The sequence below is a fragment of the Cervus elaphus genome, chromosome 2 (assembly GCF_910594005.1).
Source record: "Cervus elaphus chromosome 2, mCerEla1.1, whole genome shotgun sequence".
Lineage (NCBI taxonomy): Eukaryota > Metazoa > Chordata > Mammalia > Artiodactyla > Cervidae > Cervus > Cervus elaphus.
The window spans coordinates 24,750,340-24,772,590 of NC_057816.1; the positions used below are offsets into that span (position 1 = coordinate 24,750,340).

Consider the following 22,251-nt stretch of genomic DNA (forward strand, 5'->3'; position numbering starts at 1 on the left):
GTGGGGACAGAGTAGTAAGAATGCTACTGCAAGGATGAAATGAATATCAAATTCCAGGGACGTTGGTTTAGACTGGATGACAAGCCCCCTTTTACTTGATATGGGTTGGGAACCCCAGTTACATTCCGCTGGGCTCCACCTAGTTATTCCTTAAGAGGAAATTCAGGAGGCAGTTTGAGGAAGAAATTTCGTGCTGGGCAGGTAACTTTGTCCACTCTACTATCTGGCATCTTTAAAGTTGCTTCCAGCTTTAAAAATGGAGAGTGATTCTCCCATGAAACCCTTTGGGGCTTCTGTGTCTCAGTGATGTTTGTTTCTATGAATGCCTATAAAACCAGTGAACAATAATAAGATAAACTGGAAAAAGACATCTATGAAGACCAGTGGGTTATGTAGCTGTGTTGGTTATTGCATGACAATATCACTGCAAACTTAGTGTCTTCAAACAGTGTGAATTTATTATCTCTTAGTTTCTGTGGGTCAGGAGTCTGCGAATGGCTTAGATGGGTTTTCTTATAAGGCTGTAGTCAAGGTGTCACGGCTGAATATTCATTGGAAGGAATGAAAGAGTTGGACATGACTTAGCAACTGAACAACAATGCGTATGTAAAACTGATACACTTTGCTATACACCTGAAACTAACACAACATTGGAGGTCAACTATACTTCAATAAAAATTTTAAAAAATGCAAGAAAATCTGCCCTCTTAGCTGTACTTGGTTGTTCAAACCAAATGTATTTGAAAGGGGTGAGTTTATAAACATTCAGATTACCCTGAAATGATGTGCCTGGTTCTCCTAGAGCTGCTGGGCACGCATCTGGAGACAGATGGGTAATAAATGGATAAAGACATGGGTTAAGTCCTTGCATAAACTCGCAGTGTGACCCTGGACTTGCTGCTTGAATCTCTGGAAGCCTCAGTGACCTTGTCATACTAGCTTGTAGAGGTAATGCCTTTAGAATGTGTAAGGTGATGCCTGGCACTTAGTAAACATGCAGGAAATAGATATTATGATGATCCTTTAAGAACCCCAACCAGAGAAGGCACGTGTCAATTCTTAAGGTACAATTCATCACATAACCAGAGGATCAAGAAAATGCATGCTGAACACATTGTAGCTCATTCCTTCTCTTGAAGCTCATGGAGGGTTTGATGCGGTAATTCCTTGTGTGTATAGGATTCGAAATCAGAATCCTATTTGCCCATCCCTGGAGCTGGGCCATTTGGAAGGAGGACTGTAACTGCAGCCCCTCTTCTATTGACAGTGGGAGGCCTGGGGTGGATGCTGGCCATGCTAGGGTAGGGCAGGGAGCACCCCGACCCCCACCTCTCATTTCCAACCTCCCAGGGTGTGGTGGAAAGCACACAGGACTAAGCTGGTTGTCCTTGGCCAAGCAGCGGCTTCTCTGAAGCCATTCTCACTTCTGTAAAAGTGGAGCCATATACAGGATCAAAAGAGGGGAAGAACATAGGTGATAAGCTTGGCATATCTAAGGGGAACCAGGATGCATGCTCCATACCAAGACTTTCTTCCAACAGGCCAAATGAAGATGTTAAATACATTTTAGAAAAGTTTTAATTTGAACAACTTATGATTAAAAATACATTTTATAAATAATTTTTCCATAGACTTGATTAAGGATTGTTGCGAACTTTACAAAAAGACTTACTGCAACAACAGCGGAAAGAAATTACAAAAAAATATAGCTACAGTTCTCCCATTTAAAAATACATTATACATCACAGCGTTTTCTTTGTGCAAAGTTGAAGAGAGCGCTGTGTTAGGCCTGTCACAGGTTCACCCAAAGGGAAGTAACACAGTTACTTGGCATAATAGGATAGGCACAGCTGAAAAAAATGAACCCCTTCCCCCAGAAGTTAATATACCTTAGTTCAACATTTTATTTTGTAGGACTGATGGCTGAACTTAGCTTAATACAAATATATATTTATATGTCTGTGTGGATATATATATATTTAAGTATGAAAATAAGTGTCGGTTTTGCAATTAAGTAAACCCTCAACGTATTTACAGTATTTTCAGAGAACGTGTTCTCCAAATCAGTCTGAGGTCATCTTCTCTGTTAAACAACTCTTCAGAAGATTAAACGAAGCCAAATATGTCAATTAATGGACATCCTCCGTTGAGACTTCCAGTTTTCGCTGTGGGATGAAGAGAGTTCCTACAGAGGTGTGACTAGCACCATCAAAATCCATGCAGGTGGAGCCTGTTGGCTTTGTTGGTCCACCTGGAGTACGGAAGAAGCTTTCGGCCACTGGCTGGGACCCTTTGGGTGTCACAGGAACAGGCTGATTAGAAAGAAGAATGGGGAAAAGTCAGACCCAAACAGACAAGTACATGTCCCGGCAAACTCAGCAAAGTGGACTGGAAGGACGTGTCACATGATGGGAACCTCGAATGCTCCGAAATCTGCTAAGTGAGTCTGCCTGAGTTTCACACTCTCAACTATTTTTGTTAAGGGGGAAAAAAGCTCATGATAACCCCATAATCTGGACTCCTTGAGCATTCTCGCTGGATTTACAAGGAAGGCAGGCCTTTAAGCATTTCCTTCTCCCATCCTTTCCTTGTCCGAAAGCAAAAATGAGCCTCCCATGATACTGATATTTGGGACCTAATAACTGAAAGAGAAAAAAACATCAATGAATGGACACACTCTCACCTGTTGTGCCCCTGTCCCTACAGCTGATTGTCCATTTGGTTGGTTCTGGCTCAGGATGGATGAGTCATACTTGGTGGCCCTTCCTTGCTGAACGCCTGCATGTTCGGGTGTGACACTAACAGCCTCTATTCTTGGCGACACGGCAGAGGTTCCGGGTGCGGGGCTGGCAGACACCTGCACCCCGGGGGAGATGAGGCCCAAGTGCTGCAGGGTGAAGTTTACAATGGCTGAGCTTGGGTTCTGGATGGGAACTGGGTGGCTCGAAGAGAGAGCCGGGCTGTTCCCGACAGGGACGGCTGCCATGGAAGTTGGTGAGACCATTAGCTTCAAAGGTGTTACATGAAAAGAGGGAAAATTAACAGCAGTGAGTTCAGATGATGTCACTGGAATAACACCTGGAAAGAAAAGGCAGGAGAATATCTTAAAAGCACAGGCATTTTTCCAAGAAGTATATAAGGCTCAAGTTAGCTTGAGAATGACTGTGTTTGAAAGATGTTTTCAAGTACACTCACCTGCAATCGGGGAGCTGTAGATCCTGTGATTTGGGGAAAGTGTACCTGAGTTTTCATTACTAGACAGAATGGACTCTGCCCCCAGGGTTGAGCACTGGGTGAGAGGAATTAGGTATCCTGATGGGAACACGGTCTAGAAAACAAAGAGGAAGGGTTTATTTTACACAGGAATACAGAAAGAAACAATGGAAAAAGTGACAGACCTTATTTTCTTGGGCTTCATAATCACTGTAGATGGTGACTGCAGACATGAAATTAAAAGACGCTTGCCCCTTGGAAGAAAAGCTATGAGAAACCTAGATAGCATATTAAAAAGCAGCGACATCACTTTGCAGACAAAGGTATGTCTAGTCAAAGCTATGGTTTTCCCAGTAGTCATGTATGGATGTGAGAGCTGGACCATAAAGGCTGAGCACCAAAGAATTGATGCTTTTGAACTTTTGGTGTTGGAGCAGACTCTTGAGAGTCCCTTGAGCAGTCTTCCTGGGTTTGCAAGGAAGGCAGGCCTTTAATCACTTCACTCTCTCATCCTTTCATTCTTCCAAAGAAGGCGCTTAGCCTTCTTTGTGGTGAGACAAACAAGTCAATCTTAAAGGAAATCAATCCTGAATATTCATTAGAAGGACTGATGCTGAAGCTGAAGCTCCAATACTTTGGCCACCTGATGCAAAGAACGGGCTCATTAGAAAAGACCCTAATACTAGGAAAGGTTGAAGGCAGGAGGAGAAAGGGACAACAGAGGATGAGATGGTTGGATGGCATCACCAACTCGATGGACATGAGTTTGAGCAAGCTCTGGGAGATGGTGAAGGACAGAGAATCCTGGCGTGGCAGTCCATGGGGTTGCAAAGAGTCGGACACAAGTAAGCGACCAAACAAAAACAACAGGAAGAAAAATGACCACGTGCCTCTTCTGGGACTAATATCCCTTGGTGGTTGGTTGTCTCATCAGACCAAAGCCTTCAGTGGTATGGGCCACGGCAGGCCAGCTCTATGGCTCTTTGAAGACAGTATCCGTCCTTCCCATCCCAACGGTTGTCCTGAATAACCACATGTTTCTTAAATGCCAGCTGGGGTCTTAGGAAGTGTCCTAAAGTTAGCACTGAGTCTGCTTAAGGGCAAGATTTACCTAGCACTCCCCACCACCCTCAACATCCTAAGTCTGTTTCCAGAATTCTTGGTATGATGTGGTGCTGTCAGAACAAGCTGAATGCAGCCGATACCGTAGTGGCACTGCTGGGTTATTATGTGATTGTTCTTGAATTATGTGGGATGGTATTTCCCAGAGACTCTTCTGAGGGACTCTAGTTCTTTCTATGGGATGCAAGCAGGTACTACTTGAATCATAGTTAAATTATGTTTGGGGAAATGTTGAATTCAACAAAGGAAAATGGAATCTTTATGACATAATTTCTAAGGGACTTTCATGATGGCATACAATGTGAATCTCCAAGAGAGTGTTCATCATATAACACTTCCCAGGCTATTCAGCAACTAAATGTTTGGTAATATTGGTATTTAAGGGAAAAAAAAACATGTTAAGAAATGTTGATTTAGAGAAAGGGAATGTCAAACCACAGGCCCAAATATAGCCTCTTGGCTGTTTTTGCAAATAAAATTGTACTGGAATATAGCCATGCCCATTCATTTACATATTGTCTGCAGATGCATTCCTACTTTTTAAAAAATTTTTACAATGGCAGAGTTGAATAGGTGTAACAGAAACCTTATGGCCCACAGAGCCAAAAGCATTTACTCTCTGGCCCTTTACAGAAAGCTTCCCTTGTGGCTCAGTTGGTAGAGAATCCACCTGAAATACAAGAGACTGCCTGCAATGCAGGAGATGTGGGTTCAATCCCTGGGTCAGGAAGATCACCTGGAGATAGAAATGGCAACCTACTGCAGTATTCTTGTCTGGAGAATTCCATGGACAGAGGAGCCTGGCAGACTACAGTCCATGGGGTCGCAAAGAGTTGGACATGACTTAGTGACTAAACCACACAATCTGTACAGAAAAGTTTGCTGACTCCTGATTTGGAATAAAGGAATTATACAACTATAGATCTTTTTTCCCCCTAGTACTTTAGGTTCCAATGATACCAAGCAAACACTTGTATAATATACAAATGAAAGGGCAGGATACCAGGTTTCAAAAATGACAGATAAGAGAACTGATTAATTCATATTAGATGTCCAAATATCACGCAGAAAAAGCTTTAGGGAATAAAGTTACATTCCACACAGAAATGGCCAGAGTGTTGGGCTGTGTGTGTCTGCAGCACGCCTGCTCATCACAGTACTTTTCCAACAGAGCCTACATGGGTGGCTGAGCTGCCTGCAAAGTCTGATCGGTCTTAGCAGGAACAGGACTGGTAAAAGCGAAAAGCAGCCCTTGTAAACCAGAGGCCCACCTTTCATCTCCCTGCAGATCTTTCTTCTCACCACTGTCAAAACAACGGCCTATGTTTTGATCTAGCTGTTAATAGGTGCGGTCAGAATCCCCAGTGCTAAGGGGTACCACAAACTTTCAATTTTGTTTCTTAGATGCTTGGTTCTGTTCAATATCTTTACTAGCAGGTTCCTTGAAGGCTGCAGGAATAGAGAATTTTCAAGGGGTAGATTTAGGTGTTTTACCAACAGTTGCTCTTTGGCATCTTATAGTACAATGTTTTCTGGTTTAACTCTCTTCAAATCTCCAGCAAAACTCTAATAATAATTACTTTTCCTTTTCCTATAAACTACATTCATCATAAAATTGTTTCATCTATAATGCCAATTCCTTTTTTAAAATTAGAACTATTAAAGTAGCAGGATGAAAATAATTTGACATATTGCCACTTGTACATCTTCTCACCCAGACTATATGAGCACTCCTACCCCTCTTCCTAGGACACTATCCTCTTTTGTTTTCACTATATTTCTTATTATTCACTACCTGATATGCTTGCATTTGTTTGTATACTCTCTTCTCTCCACCCCTAGAAGTGTAGATTCTCAGTAAATGTTTGTTGAAAGAATTAACACGTGAATCTCTCCCTTTCTTTGTGCTGCTCAGTCCATGCTAAAAAGAAATGGTCAAAATGAAGTCAGAGATGAAAAGAAGAGAAGTGGGTGTGAGGAATCTATCCAGTGAAAACCCTAATCCTGAATAACTAAGTGAGCAACAGGAGACCATTATTAAATCATACCCATTGCCCCAAAGAGATTATGGACCTCCCAGAAAATCAAATCAAGCTGAAGCCTTGTGATTTTCCCCCTAGCATGTGTATTAAATGCAAAATGATACTATGCTAAGATAATGGATGTTTTGAATGGTTACTAGGAGGCCATCCTCAGGGAAGATCTGACAGACTCTAAAGCCTCCTTAACAACAACAGTTACAGATAATACCCTTCAGCTTCTATAGTGCCTTGAAAGGATCACAAACCCCTTTATGTATATCATCATGTCATAAATTCACTTAACCTCACAAAAACTGTAATAAGGCCCTGGGGCAAGTTCTCAAAAGCAATCATCCCCAAAGGCAGGTGCTGATTTGATCCGGAGCACCAGTGCTTCATACCCAGTAGACAATCAGGAAAAACTGGCAGAACAAATTCTTTATAGATGTGGGAAAACAAGACGTAGAGAAGTAAAGTAACCTGAGTTAACAGCAGGGATAAAATGAGAGATTAACTTCTGCTTCCATGTTTAGTGATGTTTGTTTATCTGGTGATGCTGTCTTTCATATACAATTGTCCCCAGAGTGGAAAATGAGATAACGTATGCAAAAGTGCTTAACACTTCTGCCATCTAGCATGTGGGTAGGCAGCCAATACATGTTCTTTCCTTCCCGAATTAAACTCCATCCAGGAAAAAACTGTCTAGAACATCAAAACATCTAGATACCAATGCATCAAATACACCTAAACCTTGCCAAGCTAAGTCTGATTTTTCTTTTTGCACAACATGGAAATTTTGGTTTAAATTTGACGAAGAAAGTAAAAACGGGGGGGAGCCATTTCTCTGCTTGGCCACAGATGCCACTTACATGACGTCAAACAAATATCAAGTAATGACTCAGAAAGCAGGAGTTAGAGGAACCCTATGCGTCCATCCATTCATTTGGGGTCACGTCTGCTTGTAAATTATTTAAGACTTTCATGGCAGGTGTTTGCATTCCAGTGGGGGACAGAGAAATGGACTTAAGGACAACCACCCACGGTGCTTTAAAAAGAGAGCAGATAATCCCTTCCTCCAAAGGTTAAAAATGCCCCTGCCGCCATCCCAGTCAGGGGATTAGCTGTCCGAGGCCTTGTTTGGATTATGGGACGCTAAGGAACAGTTCCCCTGTTTTCTGGGAGACTGCTCTTTGCTCTGGTAAATTTCACAAGCCAGCAGAGTCCCTCCTAATCAACTGGGGAGTACCTAAAGCTTTGCACAGTTCAAGGCTGTACTTACTGTGGAGACATTTTCAGGAGCTTTCGAGTCTTCTTTAAATTTCTTTTTGGAACCACTGTCCTCGAGCGCGCTCGCCCTCTTTGAGCCTTTTTCTCCAGCTGGCTCCCTCTCTCGGTTCTTTGCACCTTGTCTCTCCAGCCCGGGCGGCAAACTTCCAGGCCTGGTGGATGCACTGGACTTTGGGGAGTCACCGTCTGCATTCTCACCGGTGGCATCAGCGGAGTCTTCTGACCTCATAGCGCTAGAAGAGGTGGTGGGGCAGACCGTGGGGCTCGGGCCTGGGGGTGGCGTTAGAGTTTGGGCCTGGGCAGGCTGCAAGTAGATGGCATACGATGGGCCCGAAGGGGCCTGAGGTAGGATCACGGGCACTGCTGGTGACAACGGGCTGGGGAGGAGGGGGACCACCCCCAGGGGCTGGATGAGGGACGGTGCCGACATCTCTAGCTCGGCATTTGCTGGAGTGTCCAGAGGGGCCACAGGTTTGCAGTGCCCAGATCCTACCAGCTGTACCTTCACTTTCTTTCTGGGTTCACTAAAAGACAAGATTGAAAACATGAGACAGTGGAAACACATGTTCTCTAAAACGTTCTACCATTTTAGATTGCCCCAGATTGAAGCTACGCTTTTATGAAACTAGCAGATAGTTTCTGTCATGATTCCACATTATGAGTTAGAGACGATTCTCTCACCAGTTTCCAAGGTTATTGCCTATTCTTACATGAAATAAGTAATCCTAATGATGCAATGTAAAGTGATGCATCCTGTTACTGAAGAGCGTTGCCCACCTACCTTGATTGCTCTTCTAACTGCATTTTGCAGATAGCTGCGAGCTGAGCCATTTTACTCGGGAAAGGTGCAGAATTCTGAGAGCTCTCAGCTGGTAAAATAAAAAGAAGGTGGGGTAGGGAGTTGGTCAAAGCAAAAGAATGAATCTTCACACAAATGAAACATCACTGAGGTCAAAGGAACAGAAAAATTGCACTGCCCTCCTCCCCCAAATCACACAGTAATTAAATGATAAACCCCACAATTCACATTTTATCCTTTAATTCATATGTAAGTTGGGTTTCAAGTGTGTTTGGGACTATGGAAACAAACAATTCTCTAGCAAGTCCCGAGGAGGGATCAAGGAAGCTAAAAGTCAGATGGAGAGGGATTCTTTCAAGCAGAGCCCTGACATGATAGCAAACATACCTTTGTGGGTTTTGATAGGGCTACTGGGAGCAGAATTTATCTTTCTCCGGTCACTCTCTATGCTCTTTACCAGTTTGATGAGAGATGGGTGTCGAGTGAAGTTTGGTTTCCCACGTGTGGAAAAGAGGTTTTTGGCACAGTTGTCTTTTGAAGACCGCCTTGCTTCCAAATCAGAGGCAGCAAAAGGAAGGACTGGGCTGAGACCTGAAACAGGAAAGGGCAATGTGTTAAGACATGAGTGGTTCAGCCTCCTTCTGGGGTATGAGGTCAGTGAGTGTGCGCTTGCTCAGTTATGTCCAACTCTGTGCGACCCTGTGGACTGTAGCCCGCCAGGTTCCTCTGTTCATAGGGATTCTCCAGGCAAGAACACTTGCCATTTCCTCCTCCAGGGGATCTTCCTGACTCAGGGATCGAACTGGCATCTCCTGTGTCTCCTGCATTTGTAGATGGGTTCTTTACCACTGAGCCACCTGGGAATGGTTCTAAAATGATTTCAGATTAAAGTGGCAACAGTTATGTGCCTACTATGTGCTAGATACCATTTCAAGGGCTTTACCTAAAAAAACTTGTTCATCTTATTCTGAATGAATTCTGAGATAATAATTCACTTTAACATCTCTGAAAGACTTTGTCATCTTACAGATTGTCTCTCCAGCCCAGGCGGCATACCAGCGGTATGCTCTCAGGGTGACTGTTAGTGGTTCTTATTTCTTATTGAAATATAAAACATCGGGTATCTCAGAATCAGTGGAGACTTCATCTGATGAAATAGGGTGACCCTCCCTGCTATGGACTGAATGTTCGCATCCCTTGCCCCATCCCCTCTCCCCAAATTCACATGTTGAAACCTGTTGTCCAATGTGATGGTACTGGGAGGTGGGGCCTTTGGGAGATGTTCATGAGGGTGGAACCCTCTTGAATAGGATTAGTGTTCTTATAAAAGGGACTCCACAGAGCTCTCTAGTCTTCTTCCACTATGTGAGGTTACTATGAAAAGACTAGAAAAGTCTAGAAAGCAGGTCCTCACCAGACACTGATTCTGCCAGCAACTTGATCTTGGACTTCCAAGCCTCCAGAACTATAAGAAGTAAATATATTGTTTATCAGCCACCGAGTCGATGGTACTCTGTTGTGGCAGCCTGAACAGACTAAGATACTCTCCACAACTCAGGCAGGTACTTCTCAGGAAATGCACCCTCATTTCAGAGACGTTTCAGACATTAACTAACTGTTTCGGGGTCTCTCAGCTAGAAGAACGTGGGCCTGGGATATGAACTTGATCAGTCTAGCCCAGAGCCTGTCCTCCAAACCCCTGCACTGAAGGACCTCTCATTGAGGTTATATCCAAAACCACAATAACCTCGCAAAGGCGCTGTCGTTCTTTCTACTAGGGGTGAGGAAGCAGTCTTATAGAAGTCACCTGCCCAAGGCCACACAGCTGGAATAAGTGACAGACTTGGGACTGGAACCTAAGCTTCCCCTCTGCTTCCGTGGCCTGTGTTCTTGCCATTTTCCAGAACTTCTGTGTGTGGGGTCTTGGTAGAACACAAAAGGTAAGAATCCCAGAGTTGAGATGGAGACAGAATATTCATTCTGGAGTGAATCCATTTCATATTCTCCACATGCAGAGGCTCTGTTTCAACTTTGTCAAATTCTTTTACACACAGATTTTGCCTCCTACACATGGGTGTGATGGTTATGGGCCTTGAGTTACTGACGGAACCAAGGGCCAGGCTGTCCATGTTGGTGCTCATCTTTGTCTTTTCAGTCACTTATATATGCTCTTCCCATGTGGGAGTAAGGGTAGGAAGAGAAAGGAAGTATATTTCTAAATGTGCATTAATTCAAAGTAATGAAGCAATGAATAAAAGGAAATAAATACATACCACTAGGCTTTGGACTGATTTCTGGGCCTGTCCATTTAAAAGCTGGTTTTCGGCCTCTTTCCTCTGTAACATGAACTTTCTTGATAAGATCCAGGCTACTCAGAACATTAGCTATATCATACAACCTCCTAATTTTTGCTGGGGGAAAAAAGTATATATATCACTTAATGGAATAATGAAAGATCAAAGGACTTTGCTTCCTAAGGACTTCACGAGTACAGTGTACACTCAAAGAGCTATCCTAACCATCAATGTCAGAGAAAAATGTGACTTTTCTTGAGTTATTATAGTGATACTGCTTTAATTAAAACAAAAAAGTTTTAAATATTGAGACTCAATTACTGCTGATACTGGATTTTGAAACAAAAGCACACGTTGAAAAAGGAAAAATGACTCAATTGGATCACCCTATTGGGAAACATGTTACAGATTTTCTAATAAAAAGTTACCACTGCTGGGCATCTCCTAATGAGGATTCAGAATTTTAGGAACAAATAGAAATAATCAATGATAAATGTATTATTTTCCAGCTTGTGATAATTTGTGAAAATAAATGTATTTCACAAGCATGGAAAATTTTTATACCTATCAAAATTTATAAACATGTATACTGTCCATATGTATACGCAAAGCATAGATTTGCTAATTCTGTAAGTCTTACATATCATGAAAAGCTCTTCTACAGAAGTCTGCCTTTACTTTAGCTTATAGTACAAAGCTGCAGATTGAGCCCCGCCTTCACAGCCATGCAAGAAGGTTCTGAATTCCCTAGGGATTCAGCAAATTACACATGTGTAGTTCCTGGAATAGTTTCCAAGGCTGTGACTAACCAGTGAAATAAAGAGCTGAAAACTGGTGACTCAGAGAAAGCAGGCGGCCCATCGGTAGGACTGGGATGTGTTTTCTGAAATGACAAATCTCCTAAGCCAAATGCTAGCCTTACTGCCTTAATCTCTACTCATTTTGTCTTTATGGAGACACCATCAAACTGGAGGTGTCTCAATACTTTCATGGGACCAGTACAGCTTCACAGGGATGGGAAGGGGTCTGCATGACACCTCCCAGGCATTCCCTCAGCCTCTGCTATGCCTCGGGGTCACCAGTCAGCCGGTCCCCTGAGTGATCCATGTCCAGGCCAGCCTAATGCCCTGCTCGGAGGTCAGCTAATGCCTTCTACACCTTCTCTCTGCTCCTCTTTGTGTATGCATGGGACAGTTCCTGCAAAGTCTTTTCTAGAGGCAAGGGCAGAGCTGTTTTAAGACTCCAATCTATGATTTCTTCCCAACAGAGAGCAGATATTCTGGCTAAAATCATGCTTTTTTTTTTTTCCCATAGTGAAATCAAGTAGTTTTATTTAAGAATTGGAAATAATTAGTAGCCGTGAAAGAAAATCCAATATTTAAATAAACATTTCTGCTTGTAAAAAGAAGAGCAATTACTGTTAGGTAACTCCTTGCTTAAAGATGGGGCAGACTCTCAGGAGCAAGCCCTTGGGATGGCTCCTGATGGCGGTCGTCCGCACACAGGACAGAGTGTCAGGCTCTGGTTTCAGGCAGAGAGCAAGCCTTGCCTACCATGCTAGACAGGCTGGGTTGCCTGGGCCAGCCAAGTCACTATGGACTCGAACTGTCTAAGGTAGTAAGTGCAGAGCGGGGACACTGTAAAACCACTCTTTCAAAATGTCCAATCCACTGTGTTGCGGGTCACTTCTGGAGACAGTGTTAGAAGTTATTTATACCCTCAAATACGAGAGTCAGTGGAGAGAACAGAGACTTGGGTTCCAGTCCCATTTTACTGCTTATTTAGACTTCAGACGCTGTAAAATGGAGGCAGTGTTACAGTATCAAGTGAGGTAGATAAATCAAAGTGTCAGGTAAGAGTAGCTATATACATATCTTTGAATCCTACAAGCTAGCTCAAGCAGTATCTTCATGAATTCTGGGGAGAAGTGAAGATATAATAGCCTAACTAGAGATGATCTGTTTACATAGCCCATGTATTTGAAAGTAATTTAAGAGTAGGTCCAAAAGTCCACGGCAGTTGGGCCACTTACTTTTAAACTTGCTTTTATCCAAATCTTCCACATGGTCCTCCCCAATTAAAATCTTGGCAGCAATTTCCAAGCTTACTATCTGAGGCGTTGACACCAAAAACAGCATCACAAATTTTTGGCTCATCACTCTTAAAGACTTGTCTTTGCGGCTGTTTACAGAGGCTTTGGAAAAGGAAGAGGATTAGAGAATTAAAATTCATGAAGGGACAAGGGCTTTCTAAAGTAACAAAGCTAAAAATACTGCAACCTGATCCCACGGTTGACATGCAGCATTTTTTTCATATGAAAAGCAGCAGTAGCTTTGAGCTGGGTTCCCTAAGGAACCTGGTCTTTAGACCTCCAAGAAGTTCCCTTCCACCTGAGCTTTTCAATACCAGCTCTCTCACCTGCCCGAAATTCCACTCCAGGGAGTTCGACAAAACACATGTCTGGGTGTCCATTTTGGCCAGTGTTTGATTTGATGATGGGATCCTCTATACTGTAACTCTTACTAAAGTCAAACTCTTGTTCATATTCTTTCTTTTTGATCATCATAATCTGCTCGGCGTACTTGTTCTCCTCCCCGACGCTTTTCAAAGTCCCAAGGGTCTGGTTGAGGTTGTGTCGCCCGTGCCAAGTGTACCTGTTTTTGGCGAGCCGGCTCACCATATGTAGACTCTCTAGGACGTTGACAATATCATAAATGCGTCGGCGCTCAACATCTGCGGAGAACAAGCAATGGCATCTTACTAGGATCAGATATTGTAATGTGGATAGAATCGAATACCTTTCTTTTCCCCAGGGATTCTTAGTCCGTAGGTTCTGGATTAAATAACTTTAGTGGCTCAGATGGTAAAGAATCTGCCTGCAATGTGGGAGACCTGGATTCGATCTCTGGGGTGGGAAGATCCCCTGGAGGAGAGCATGGCAACCCACTCCAGTATTCTTGCCTGGAGAATCCCCATGGACCGAGCAGCTTGGTGGGCTATGGTCCATAGGGTCAAAAAGAGTCAAATACAACTAAGTGTCTGAGCATAGCACATGCTAAAGAGTATGAAGATGAGAAAGGCATGCCCCTGTTCTCAAAGGGTACAGTTAATATAAATTAGAAAGGTGACATTTATTGAGGGTCTTTGATGCATCATACAAGTTTAGGAAGATTTTGTGACGTAGGTGATTATTATCCATGCTTTTTTATTTCTTTAACAATAGTCTTTACTTTTACACAGAGCAGTACAAAATGAGGCAGTTCCTCAAAGGGAGACTTGAGCTAGAAAATCCTGAGTGTGAAAGTTACTTAGTTGCTAAGTCGTGTCCAACTCTTTGGGACTCCTGTGGACCGTAGCCTGCCAGGCTCCTCTGTCCATGGGATTTCCCAGGCAAGAGCACCGGAGTGGGTTGCCATTTTGAAACTTCTCCTTATTATCCATGCTTTAATGATGAGGAGATAAGAGGGTCAGGCTGGTTAAGCTGCTCAAAGAGCAGCTAAGAGCACAGAGCTAGTAAGTGGCAAAATCAAGTCTTTAGAGCTCTAAATTCCACCCTCTACACTCCATTTCTTATATTAGTTCCCAACACACACACACAAACATGGCTGTCATATGATTGGTACAAGGTGCTGCGATTCCTTGGTTCCTGGAACTTGCCAGAGGGCCTTTGTGTGCTAGGCTGTTCCTTCCAGCTGGAATCCCTCTCCCAGATGTCCTCATGGTTCCCCACCTCTATTCTTGAGTCCTTGCTCAGATGTCACCCTCCTAACAAGGCCTGACCCAACTACTTAATTTAAAATGAAGTTTAAAATTACAGAGCACACTCTTAGCACTCTGGATTTCCATCTAGCCTGGTCTGCATTTGCTTTTCTTTAGCACACATTACCTTCTTACATCCTAATTACCCACTTATTATGTCCTTTGCATATTGTCTATTGTCTCCACTGGAAAGCAGGTTCCACAGGAGCAGGAACTTTGTTCTTTCTGTCCACTGATGTTATCCCAGCTGCTACGACATTGCCTGCCATAGTAGGTAATCCAGATACCTGCTAAATTAAATGGTACACCCTCTATAGCTATAATGAAGTGTATGTGAAGAGAGGAATCTAAATGGCATTTCTTAAAGTTGATACATATAAACATGTATTAGAAAGGCAAAACTGTCCTTCATGGGGTGATAGCTATATACTAAAATATCCTGTATATCTCTTTACAGATTCAGGTCATAGTATTTTCATGCCTCCAAAGGTATCCCACATTTGCCACGGATTCCTTTTTAAGCTCTAACTAGATTTGAGTCCATGAAGAGAGGAGGAAAAGAGGGAAGGGGGATACAGTAACTTTTGGCAAACAAAACATTCAGAAAGTGCTGAATGGCAGAGAGGGCTAAAGCTTGGCTCCCATGCCCAGAGGCTGACCCTCATGTCAACTGTGAAGAAAGCATTTGGCAGCCTGGCTCCTCAATGAGAAACAAGATGCAAGTTCAGAGTTGTAGCTGTTTGTGAAATAAGTCATAACACAATGTTGCCTTACTTTAAAGCTTCAGAGCTTTCACAGTGCAGTCAGAGCAATCTCCATTGTGATTTTCTGCTTCTGTTTTAAGACTTAAATGTGACTGGGAACTACATGCTATTATTCTGAAATTAATAGGGCTTGACCAATGGATAATTTCCGTGTGGCCTTGTGTCATTACAAACACTGGCCAGAAGGAGCGTGGGTCTGAAGGACTCAGTCTGTGAGGTGCCTTTAATGACTGACCATTTCAGCGAGCTCTTTGCATACTTACTAAGTTCTTCGGCTACTTCGTCAAGACAGATGTCATTATTCACAGCAGGGTTGGGATAGTTAGGGTATCGAGCTAAAAACTTATGACACAACAATCCTAAACTTTTCTCTTTTCGACTGGGTTGGGATTTCTCATATTCATCTCCAGAGAAGTGTTCCTACAAAGAAAGATGTAAATAACGTCTTATTGAGAAAGATTTATTGGAGGCATTAGTGCTCAATGACTTACACTTATATATATAGTTTGCTTCAGTGGCTGCAAAATTGGGAAGATAAGTGGGGAGAAGTCAGGATAAACTGCTTGAAGGATCTGAAAGGGAAGAAGCTCATAAATAAGTGACAGATTCAGATTTCCCAGAGCTGTATTTGATGGGGTCCAAACCTTTCCAGTGCTCTGACTGGGATAGCGCTTTATATTGCCAGTTGCCTCCTCAACAGCCACCCCCCTTCCTAGCTCCCCAAATCCCCCAGTTTCCACCCAGTCCTCTGCAAACCAACCTACATGTAAACAATCTTTGACCTCAGGTAATCCGTTTCTGTTGTCAAACAAACCCCTTTTCTGATCCCTGTTCCGGATCTCGGGGCTCACGGCACTGATGAGCATTTTGAGGTTGGCTGTTGGGGTCCACGGTTCCCCCTGGGAGATCTCCTGGGGCTTGGTGGGTGTGGTTAAAGGGCCAAAGTCAGGCTGGATCTCTGCCAACACTATATTTGCTGCAGTGGATTCTTTCAGAGGTGTTTTCATCAGTCCCCTTTTATGTGGCTCGAAAAAGAGATTTTCCTGGTTCAAAACAAGTCAATCATTAAATCCAGTATAAAAAAAAGATTTATCAGATAGCTTTTGACTCTAAGAATTGTATAAATAGAAATAGTACTTAGGAAACATGCTCAGTGAGGTTGTAAGAGATGATTAAATTAGCGACTATATTCCAGTGATCACTTTGACATTTGTCCATAACAGCTAAATTCCCCATTTTTAATTCTGCAACAATGCATGGATTTAAAATTTTCATCTTATGTTCCAAGAATTTAAAAAGAAATCTTTAAGACTTACTATTTAAAATTTTTTATTTTGAAATAATTTTAGATTTAGAGTTGCAAAGATCCTCCAGAGAGTTCCCATATACCTTTTACTTAACTCCTCTTGATAGGACTGATAATTTTAAGTGACCACAAACTCCTTGGAGTGACTTGACTCATGACACTGTAATAAGTATAAGGTCTCCATGGCAGAAACCATATGCCATTCACTTATGTGTACACCTAGTACAACAGTTGCATGCAGTGGATACTCAGTAAAATACCACTGATGAAAAAAAGTCAGAGAGCCAAGGAAACAGGGTGAGGGCTAGCATGTGGTCAGACTTGTTAGCAAAATCCACTCGGGAGCAAAATCCAGAGTGGCTACAAGGAGAAAATTCTGCTCTTTGAATATTTACCCTTTTCACTTTACAGATGGAGAAAATGGAACCCAGAGAAGTAAAATTAGTTAACCCAAGACCACAAAGCTGGTTCCTGGCAGAGACTGGGCTGCCACTGAGACGTAAGAGGGTAAATTAACAGCAGTTCATACCTAAGACTGCTGCTGCTGCTGCTAAGTTGCTTTAGTCGTGTCCGACTCTTAGCGACTCCATGGACTGCAGCCTACCAGGCTCCTCCATCCATGGGATTTTCCAGGCAAGAGTACTGGAGTGGGTTGCCATTGCCTTCTCCATATACCTTAAAGACTAAAGGAGACTATGTTTCTTCTACTTTTGGCCACTGGCGACTTCACACATTCTCATCATCTGTATCTATTTTAAAGAAAATGCTTGGGATGGCAGGTAAGTGCACCGAGATGGTACACTTGAGAGGTTCTGATCCAAGAATGGGATTTTTCTCAGGGCTGCTGTCCTTTGCCTCTGACCGTCAGAAGCAACAGCAGTTCTCTTATTTGTTTACATCTAAAATTTTTAGGAAATTTGTATATTTCATTTTTTAACCCTATCAGTATTTAGACATCAATCAAGATATCCCCAGTGACAGTGGCCCCTATAGTTAAAAGAAACTGGTGATTTGGTAGAAAATTATCTTAACAAGAGATCTAATGTCAAATCATGTCAAATGCCCTTTCTGAATTCTTACAGTTTAAGAATTCTCAGAAATACCATAAAGCAGCTAACAAACTTTATTATTCTTAAAAATATCTTTTCTCTCTACTTATCTCTTTGAAACTTCCACCAAATCACTAAAAACTAGAAAGATTAATCCTGGGTAACATTTCCCCTTTTCAAAAATTAAATTTCCCTTCCTTCTAGGTTTTTATAGGGGTTAACCAAAAAAGAATGTAGCATTAGTAAGATGTTGGATACTGAAAAATTATTCAGTAAAATCAGGATAATGTTGCATTTAAAACTACAAGGATGAATACTGAAGCTAAAAAAGTACCTTTTCGTTCTCCATTCTGTAAATTCCTCATACATTTAGTTTCTTTAAAAATGAAAAATCTGGAGTTCTTTATCCTGATGGTTCAAGTAGTTCAGGTAGTCCAGTTAAGAAGTTTAATATCCTTAAAGAAAAAAAGAAAATAGAAAAAGTTAAAGAAAAATGCAGGAGATCTGTTGAAAATACCTTGACGGGACGCCAGTCTGCTGAAACAAAGGCTAAGGTAAAGAAAACTGATAAACTATACTTAACATTTTATTCCCGACCGGAGATAGCCCCACAGGGCAGAGGACGCCCATCAAACGCCCGTAAATTACTTCAGCAAGCCGATCTGCCGTCAGTAAGACTTCAAGCAACCCACAGAAATTCCAGTGACAGCCCTTGTCCACCTTAAGAGAGGGCAAAGCATTCTCCGGACCCCACCGAATGGACTCCAGCGCGCACAAGCACCCACCTGTTCACAGATCAGAGTTCCGGACTCAAGCGCATGAGCCCAGGTTCCGGCTAAGGAGCTACAACCCCGAGTATCTGGATAAAAGTCTACATCTAGATGCTTGAGTTTCTCCCTTGACACACACGTGCATGGGATCAGCAACAAAGTCTTGGGGGGAAAAGCTTGATAGGTAACTTCCAAATTCAATCCTTAAGCTCCTGGGCATTTAAAGAGCGCCTTCCGATTAAAACTTTTTTTAAGACTTCCGTAAAGTTGCGACTTAAAAAATGTACTTGCTATTCAGGTGGCCAGTTCACGCCACAATCCTGGACCCTACCATGGAAAGCTGCATTTGCTCAGCAAGGCAACCAGGTACAGTCGCCACCCGCTCCCGCGCCCGGCGCGCTTCCCCTAGCTCCAGGCCAACTCCCCTCCCCCCTGGGCCCAGTACGCGCGCCGCCAGTCAGGCAGTTCCCGGACAGCATCCTCGCGGTTTCTAGGGCAACGATTCCCAACCAATCAGAGCGTTGGCTGCAGGCCTGCGATTGGCTGGCGGCGCCAGGGGCGGGTCTGGACCTTCCGCCTTCGATTTAAAAATTTGGCGCGGAAAGCCATCCCGTGGTCGGCGCCGCCCCTTGAGCTGCGCGGGGCTAGAGCGCGGGCAAACCCGCGCCCGGAACCACGGCGTCCCCGCCCCTCCCCCTCGCTCGCCCCCTCCCCTCTGCGCGGGATCTCGGCTCCTCCCTCCACTGCCCCCGGCGGAGCGAGAGGCGGGAAACGGCCGCCGCTGCCGCTGCCTTCCCGATCCCTCTCCCGGTGCCAGTCTGGCCCTGCGCCGCGCCCCTCTGCGCCCCGCTGACCTGTCAGTTCACCTCACTCTTGGAGCCGATGGGGGCTGAGCGGGGACGCCTCTGCACCCCTTCCCCGCTCAGGCCTGGGAGCCCGCGTGTCGGGCCGTCAGTCGGTCCTTAAACGCCGCGCTGAGGTGGGTGCCCGAGGGAAACGCCCGGACCGGGACTGGCGGGCCGGCGGGCGGGCAGAGTGGACGTGACCGTCCAGGAGCAGTCAAGCCCCCGATTTGAAATTAACCCGCTCCCGGCGCGAGCCGATCCCGCGGGCGGGGAGGGCCGCTCCCCTCCCCCACGCCCGCTCTTCCCGGCCCCGGACCACGCGCGCCAATCCGAGTCTCCAGACCGGAGCCGGCGGCGAATCAGGGTGCAGGCACCGCCCTCCGGTGCCGCCTTCACGGCAGAGTTGGGGGAAAAGTTCAGAAACTTTTTTTTTGGGGGGGGCAAACACCCCCTCCCCTTGCTCAAAGTTGGGAAATTAAATTTAGTCAGCCGAGGACACGCGGGTTGAGACGCGGACGCTCCGCTATCCCCATCCTGGGTCCGTCCCACGGCCTGCCCAGTCCCAGGTCCGCTCACCTGTGCTGGAGACCTGTGCTGGAGACCCCAGCCGGGACCATTTCCCCTTCCATCCATGGCATGCATTATTGTGCTGCCCACCATCTGCCCATGGCTTCTAAGAAACTGGGGCGTGGAGGGAGAAGCTTGGCTAACTGGTGCTCCCATTTGATGGGCGCGGGGTCTTGGCCCAAACGAGAGAACTCAGGTGTAGGAGGAGGAGGAGGAGTAAGATTGAAAACCCGCCAAGCCTGTTCCGGGCGTCCCCTGTCTTCCCTCTCCAAGTCTCCCACCGGCTCCTCCCTTCCCGCCTCTCTGTCGTCTTCCCTCGCTTTCCTCTCTTTTTCCGGTTTCCAAGCCTCGGGCAGCTCCAGCATGGAATATTTTTGACTTCTAGATTAATAAGAGTTTTGGGAGACACTCTAGTCCAATGCTCTGCTTTGCAGATGGGGAGACTGAGACGCCGCGCGGCACCGCTGCCCTTGGTTGTGCCTGGATTGTTTGCGCCCGCGTTGTCTTGCTTGGCTCTACTCGGCTTTCTAGCGCTTCCCTTTTCTGGGGACCTGTGCCGGAGTTGCGGGACCGCACGTATTGCCCAATAGCGCCCAGATCAAGGGGCCCATCTATCGACAGTTTGGTTTGAGCTCTTCCTCCTCTTTTGTAATCTCGCATCTTTTAAGCTCCAGCAAAGCCCGGGGCCGCGATCCCCTTGTCCTGTCTCGTATTCATGTGTGTCAATGACTTGCAGCGCCAGATAGTTTTATATTCCCGGTCGCGATATAAGGGCGGGGATACTCTGGTACTGAGGCCAAGGTCGCCGTGCTGTAGCTGCAGGCTGTAGGGCCGGGGGAGTCCCGGTGGCGGACCGTGGTTCTTTCTCTTCGCGGAACGCAACCTCAGGGCGCGCAGGGTGGCTGCCCCGAACTGTCAGCGTCGCGCTGGGTCGGTTCTTGCTCTCCGCCACCCGGCTTCAGGCAAGTGTCGCTCAAGAGCGCGCCGCCACCTGAAAACCGGCCTTAGGATCAGTGCCGTGCAGAAACCAGCGGTCACCTAGAGCCCTCAGATTTAAAATAAAGTGCGATCACCGGGCAGGGCCCCGCCCTAGACTGCACAGAGCAACTGTTTCTTACTGAGCCCCGTGCATCTTTTCTGGAGCAAGGTGTAAGTTTTTATATACATCAACAAAAGGTGGGCAGTTGGCGCTTCTGAGTTAGCCTTTGTTTCACAGGTTGTTCCCCTTTCCTCACCAACGTTTATAGCAGTGCGTGGTGTCCCCCTCTGCCCAGCCTACCTTAATTTTTTTATTAATGCAAGCTGGGAATCCTTTTTAAAGCGACAGTCTGATGCCGCTGTGTTCAGAACCGGTGACTGCCGTGCTCATGTCTGTGACTGCAGGGGCATTCCTTTTCCCAGGTGTCTGAATGCCACAAATAATGCTTGGGGCAGCCACCTCTCACTAGGCTGCACAGATGGCATCACATTCAGTACTCAGCATAGTTGTTAACTGTGGGTTACCATCTGGAAAGTGAAATGCCTCTTTTTTTTTTTTAATTTTAATTTTTTAATTGAAGTTTAGTTGATTTACAATGCTGTGTTAATTTCTGCTCTGCAGCAAAGTGACTCAGTTGTCCACATATGTACATTCTTCCTTATATTCTTTTCCGTTATGGTTTACCCCAGGATATTGAATATAGTTCCCTATGCTATCCAGTAGAACCTGCTGCTTATCCATTCTATATGTAATAGTTTGCCTCTACCAACCCCAAAGTAGAGCATTTTTAACTAACAAACCCCAGTCTTAAGGTAAGTGGCTGGTCTGGGATTTGAAGCCAAGTCTCTTTAACTCTTAAGGGCTTTCCACTGAAAGCCATGTTCTCCACTGTGCTTGGGTTGGGTGCTTCACAGGATAGTTGTGCCTCATTTTATAGAGAAGAAAACTGAGGCACCAAAAGGTTTAAGTGATGGCCAAGTTAGCTATAGAGTCAGGATTATAATCCAGGTCTATCTGCCCCCACTTCATATATCCCATTCCAATGCCTCAGAAAGCTCCTAAAAAAGCAGTGTTGGTGACACCTTAGACCACTCTTGTAACCACATAACCCTTCCTCTAACATAACAAAATATAGAAAAAAATGGGATCTGTAATCCTTGTTTGAATGACAGTTGTCTTACTGAAGCATGCCAAATGAAATCCAGCTCACTGACTAGAATGGAAAGTGAAAAAAGTGAAAGTTGCTCAGTCGTGTCCAACTCTTTGAGACCCCATTGACTATACAGTCCATGGAATTCTCCAGGCCAGAATTCTGGAGTGGGTAGCCTTTCCCTTCTCCAGGGGAACTTCCCAATCCAGGGATCAAACCCAGGCCTCCCGCATTGCAGGCAGATTCTTTACCAGCTGAGTCACAAGGGAAGCCCAAGAATACTGGTGTGGGTAGCCTATCCCTTCTCCAGGGGATCTTCCCGACCC

The 22,251-nt window shown here is 44.7% G+C and overlaps 1 protein-coding gene across 3 annotated transcripts; it reads right to left on the reverse strand.

Annotated features, from left to right (window-relative positions):
• Positions 1 to 1,560: 1,560 nt before the first annotated feature.
• On the reverse strand, positions 1,561 to 19,374 carry E2F8 (E2F transcription factor 8). Of its 3 annotated transcripts, none has more exons than XM_043875028.1 (13): positions 19,251 to 19,374; positions 17,949 to 18,069; positions 16,024 to 16,302; positions 15,523 to 15,679; positions 13,155 to 13,469; positions 12,769 to 12,930; positions 10,716 to 10,853; positions 8,830 to 9,033; positions 8,425 to 8,512; positions 7,636 to 8,167; positions 3,196 to 3,328; positions 2,684 to 3,078; positions 1,561 to 2,312 (listed from the first exon to the last, which is right to left on the reverse strand). In XM_043875028.1, exons 2-13 carry the CDS (start codon positions 17,961 to 17,963, stop codon positions 2,130 to 2,132), a joined length of 2,601 nt encoding a protein of 866 aa, XP_043730963.1. In that variant the 5' UTR covers positions 17,964 to 18,069; positions 19,251 to 19,374; the 3' UTR covers positions 1,561 to 2,129. The 3 variants fall into 3 exon arrangements, with proteins under 3 accessions (XP_043730963.1, XP_043730949.1, XP_043730955.1); XM_043875014.1 differs by having other exon boundaries at positions 19,239 to 19,368; XM_043875020.1 differs by lacking the exon at positions 19,251 to 19,374 and adding an exon at positions 18,400 to 18,821.
• Positions 19,375 to 22,251: the final 2,877 nt, after the last annotated feature.

Coding starts and splice junctions, on each gene's coding strand:
- E2F8 (XM_043875028.1), bottom strand. Junction 8,513..8,829: donor CCCTATCAAAACCCACAAAG/GTATGTTTGCTA, acceptor TTATTTTACCAG/CTGAGAGCTCTCAGAATTCT. Junction 3,329..7,635: donor CTCCTGAAAATGTCTCCACA/GTAAGTACAGCC, acceptor TTTGTTTTCTAG/ACCGTGTTCCCATCAGGATA.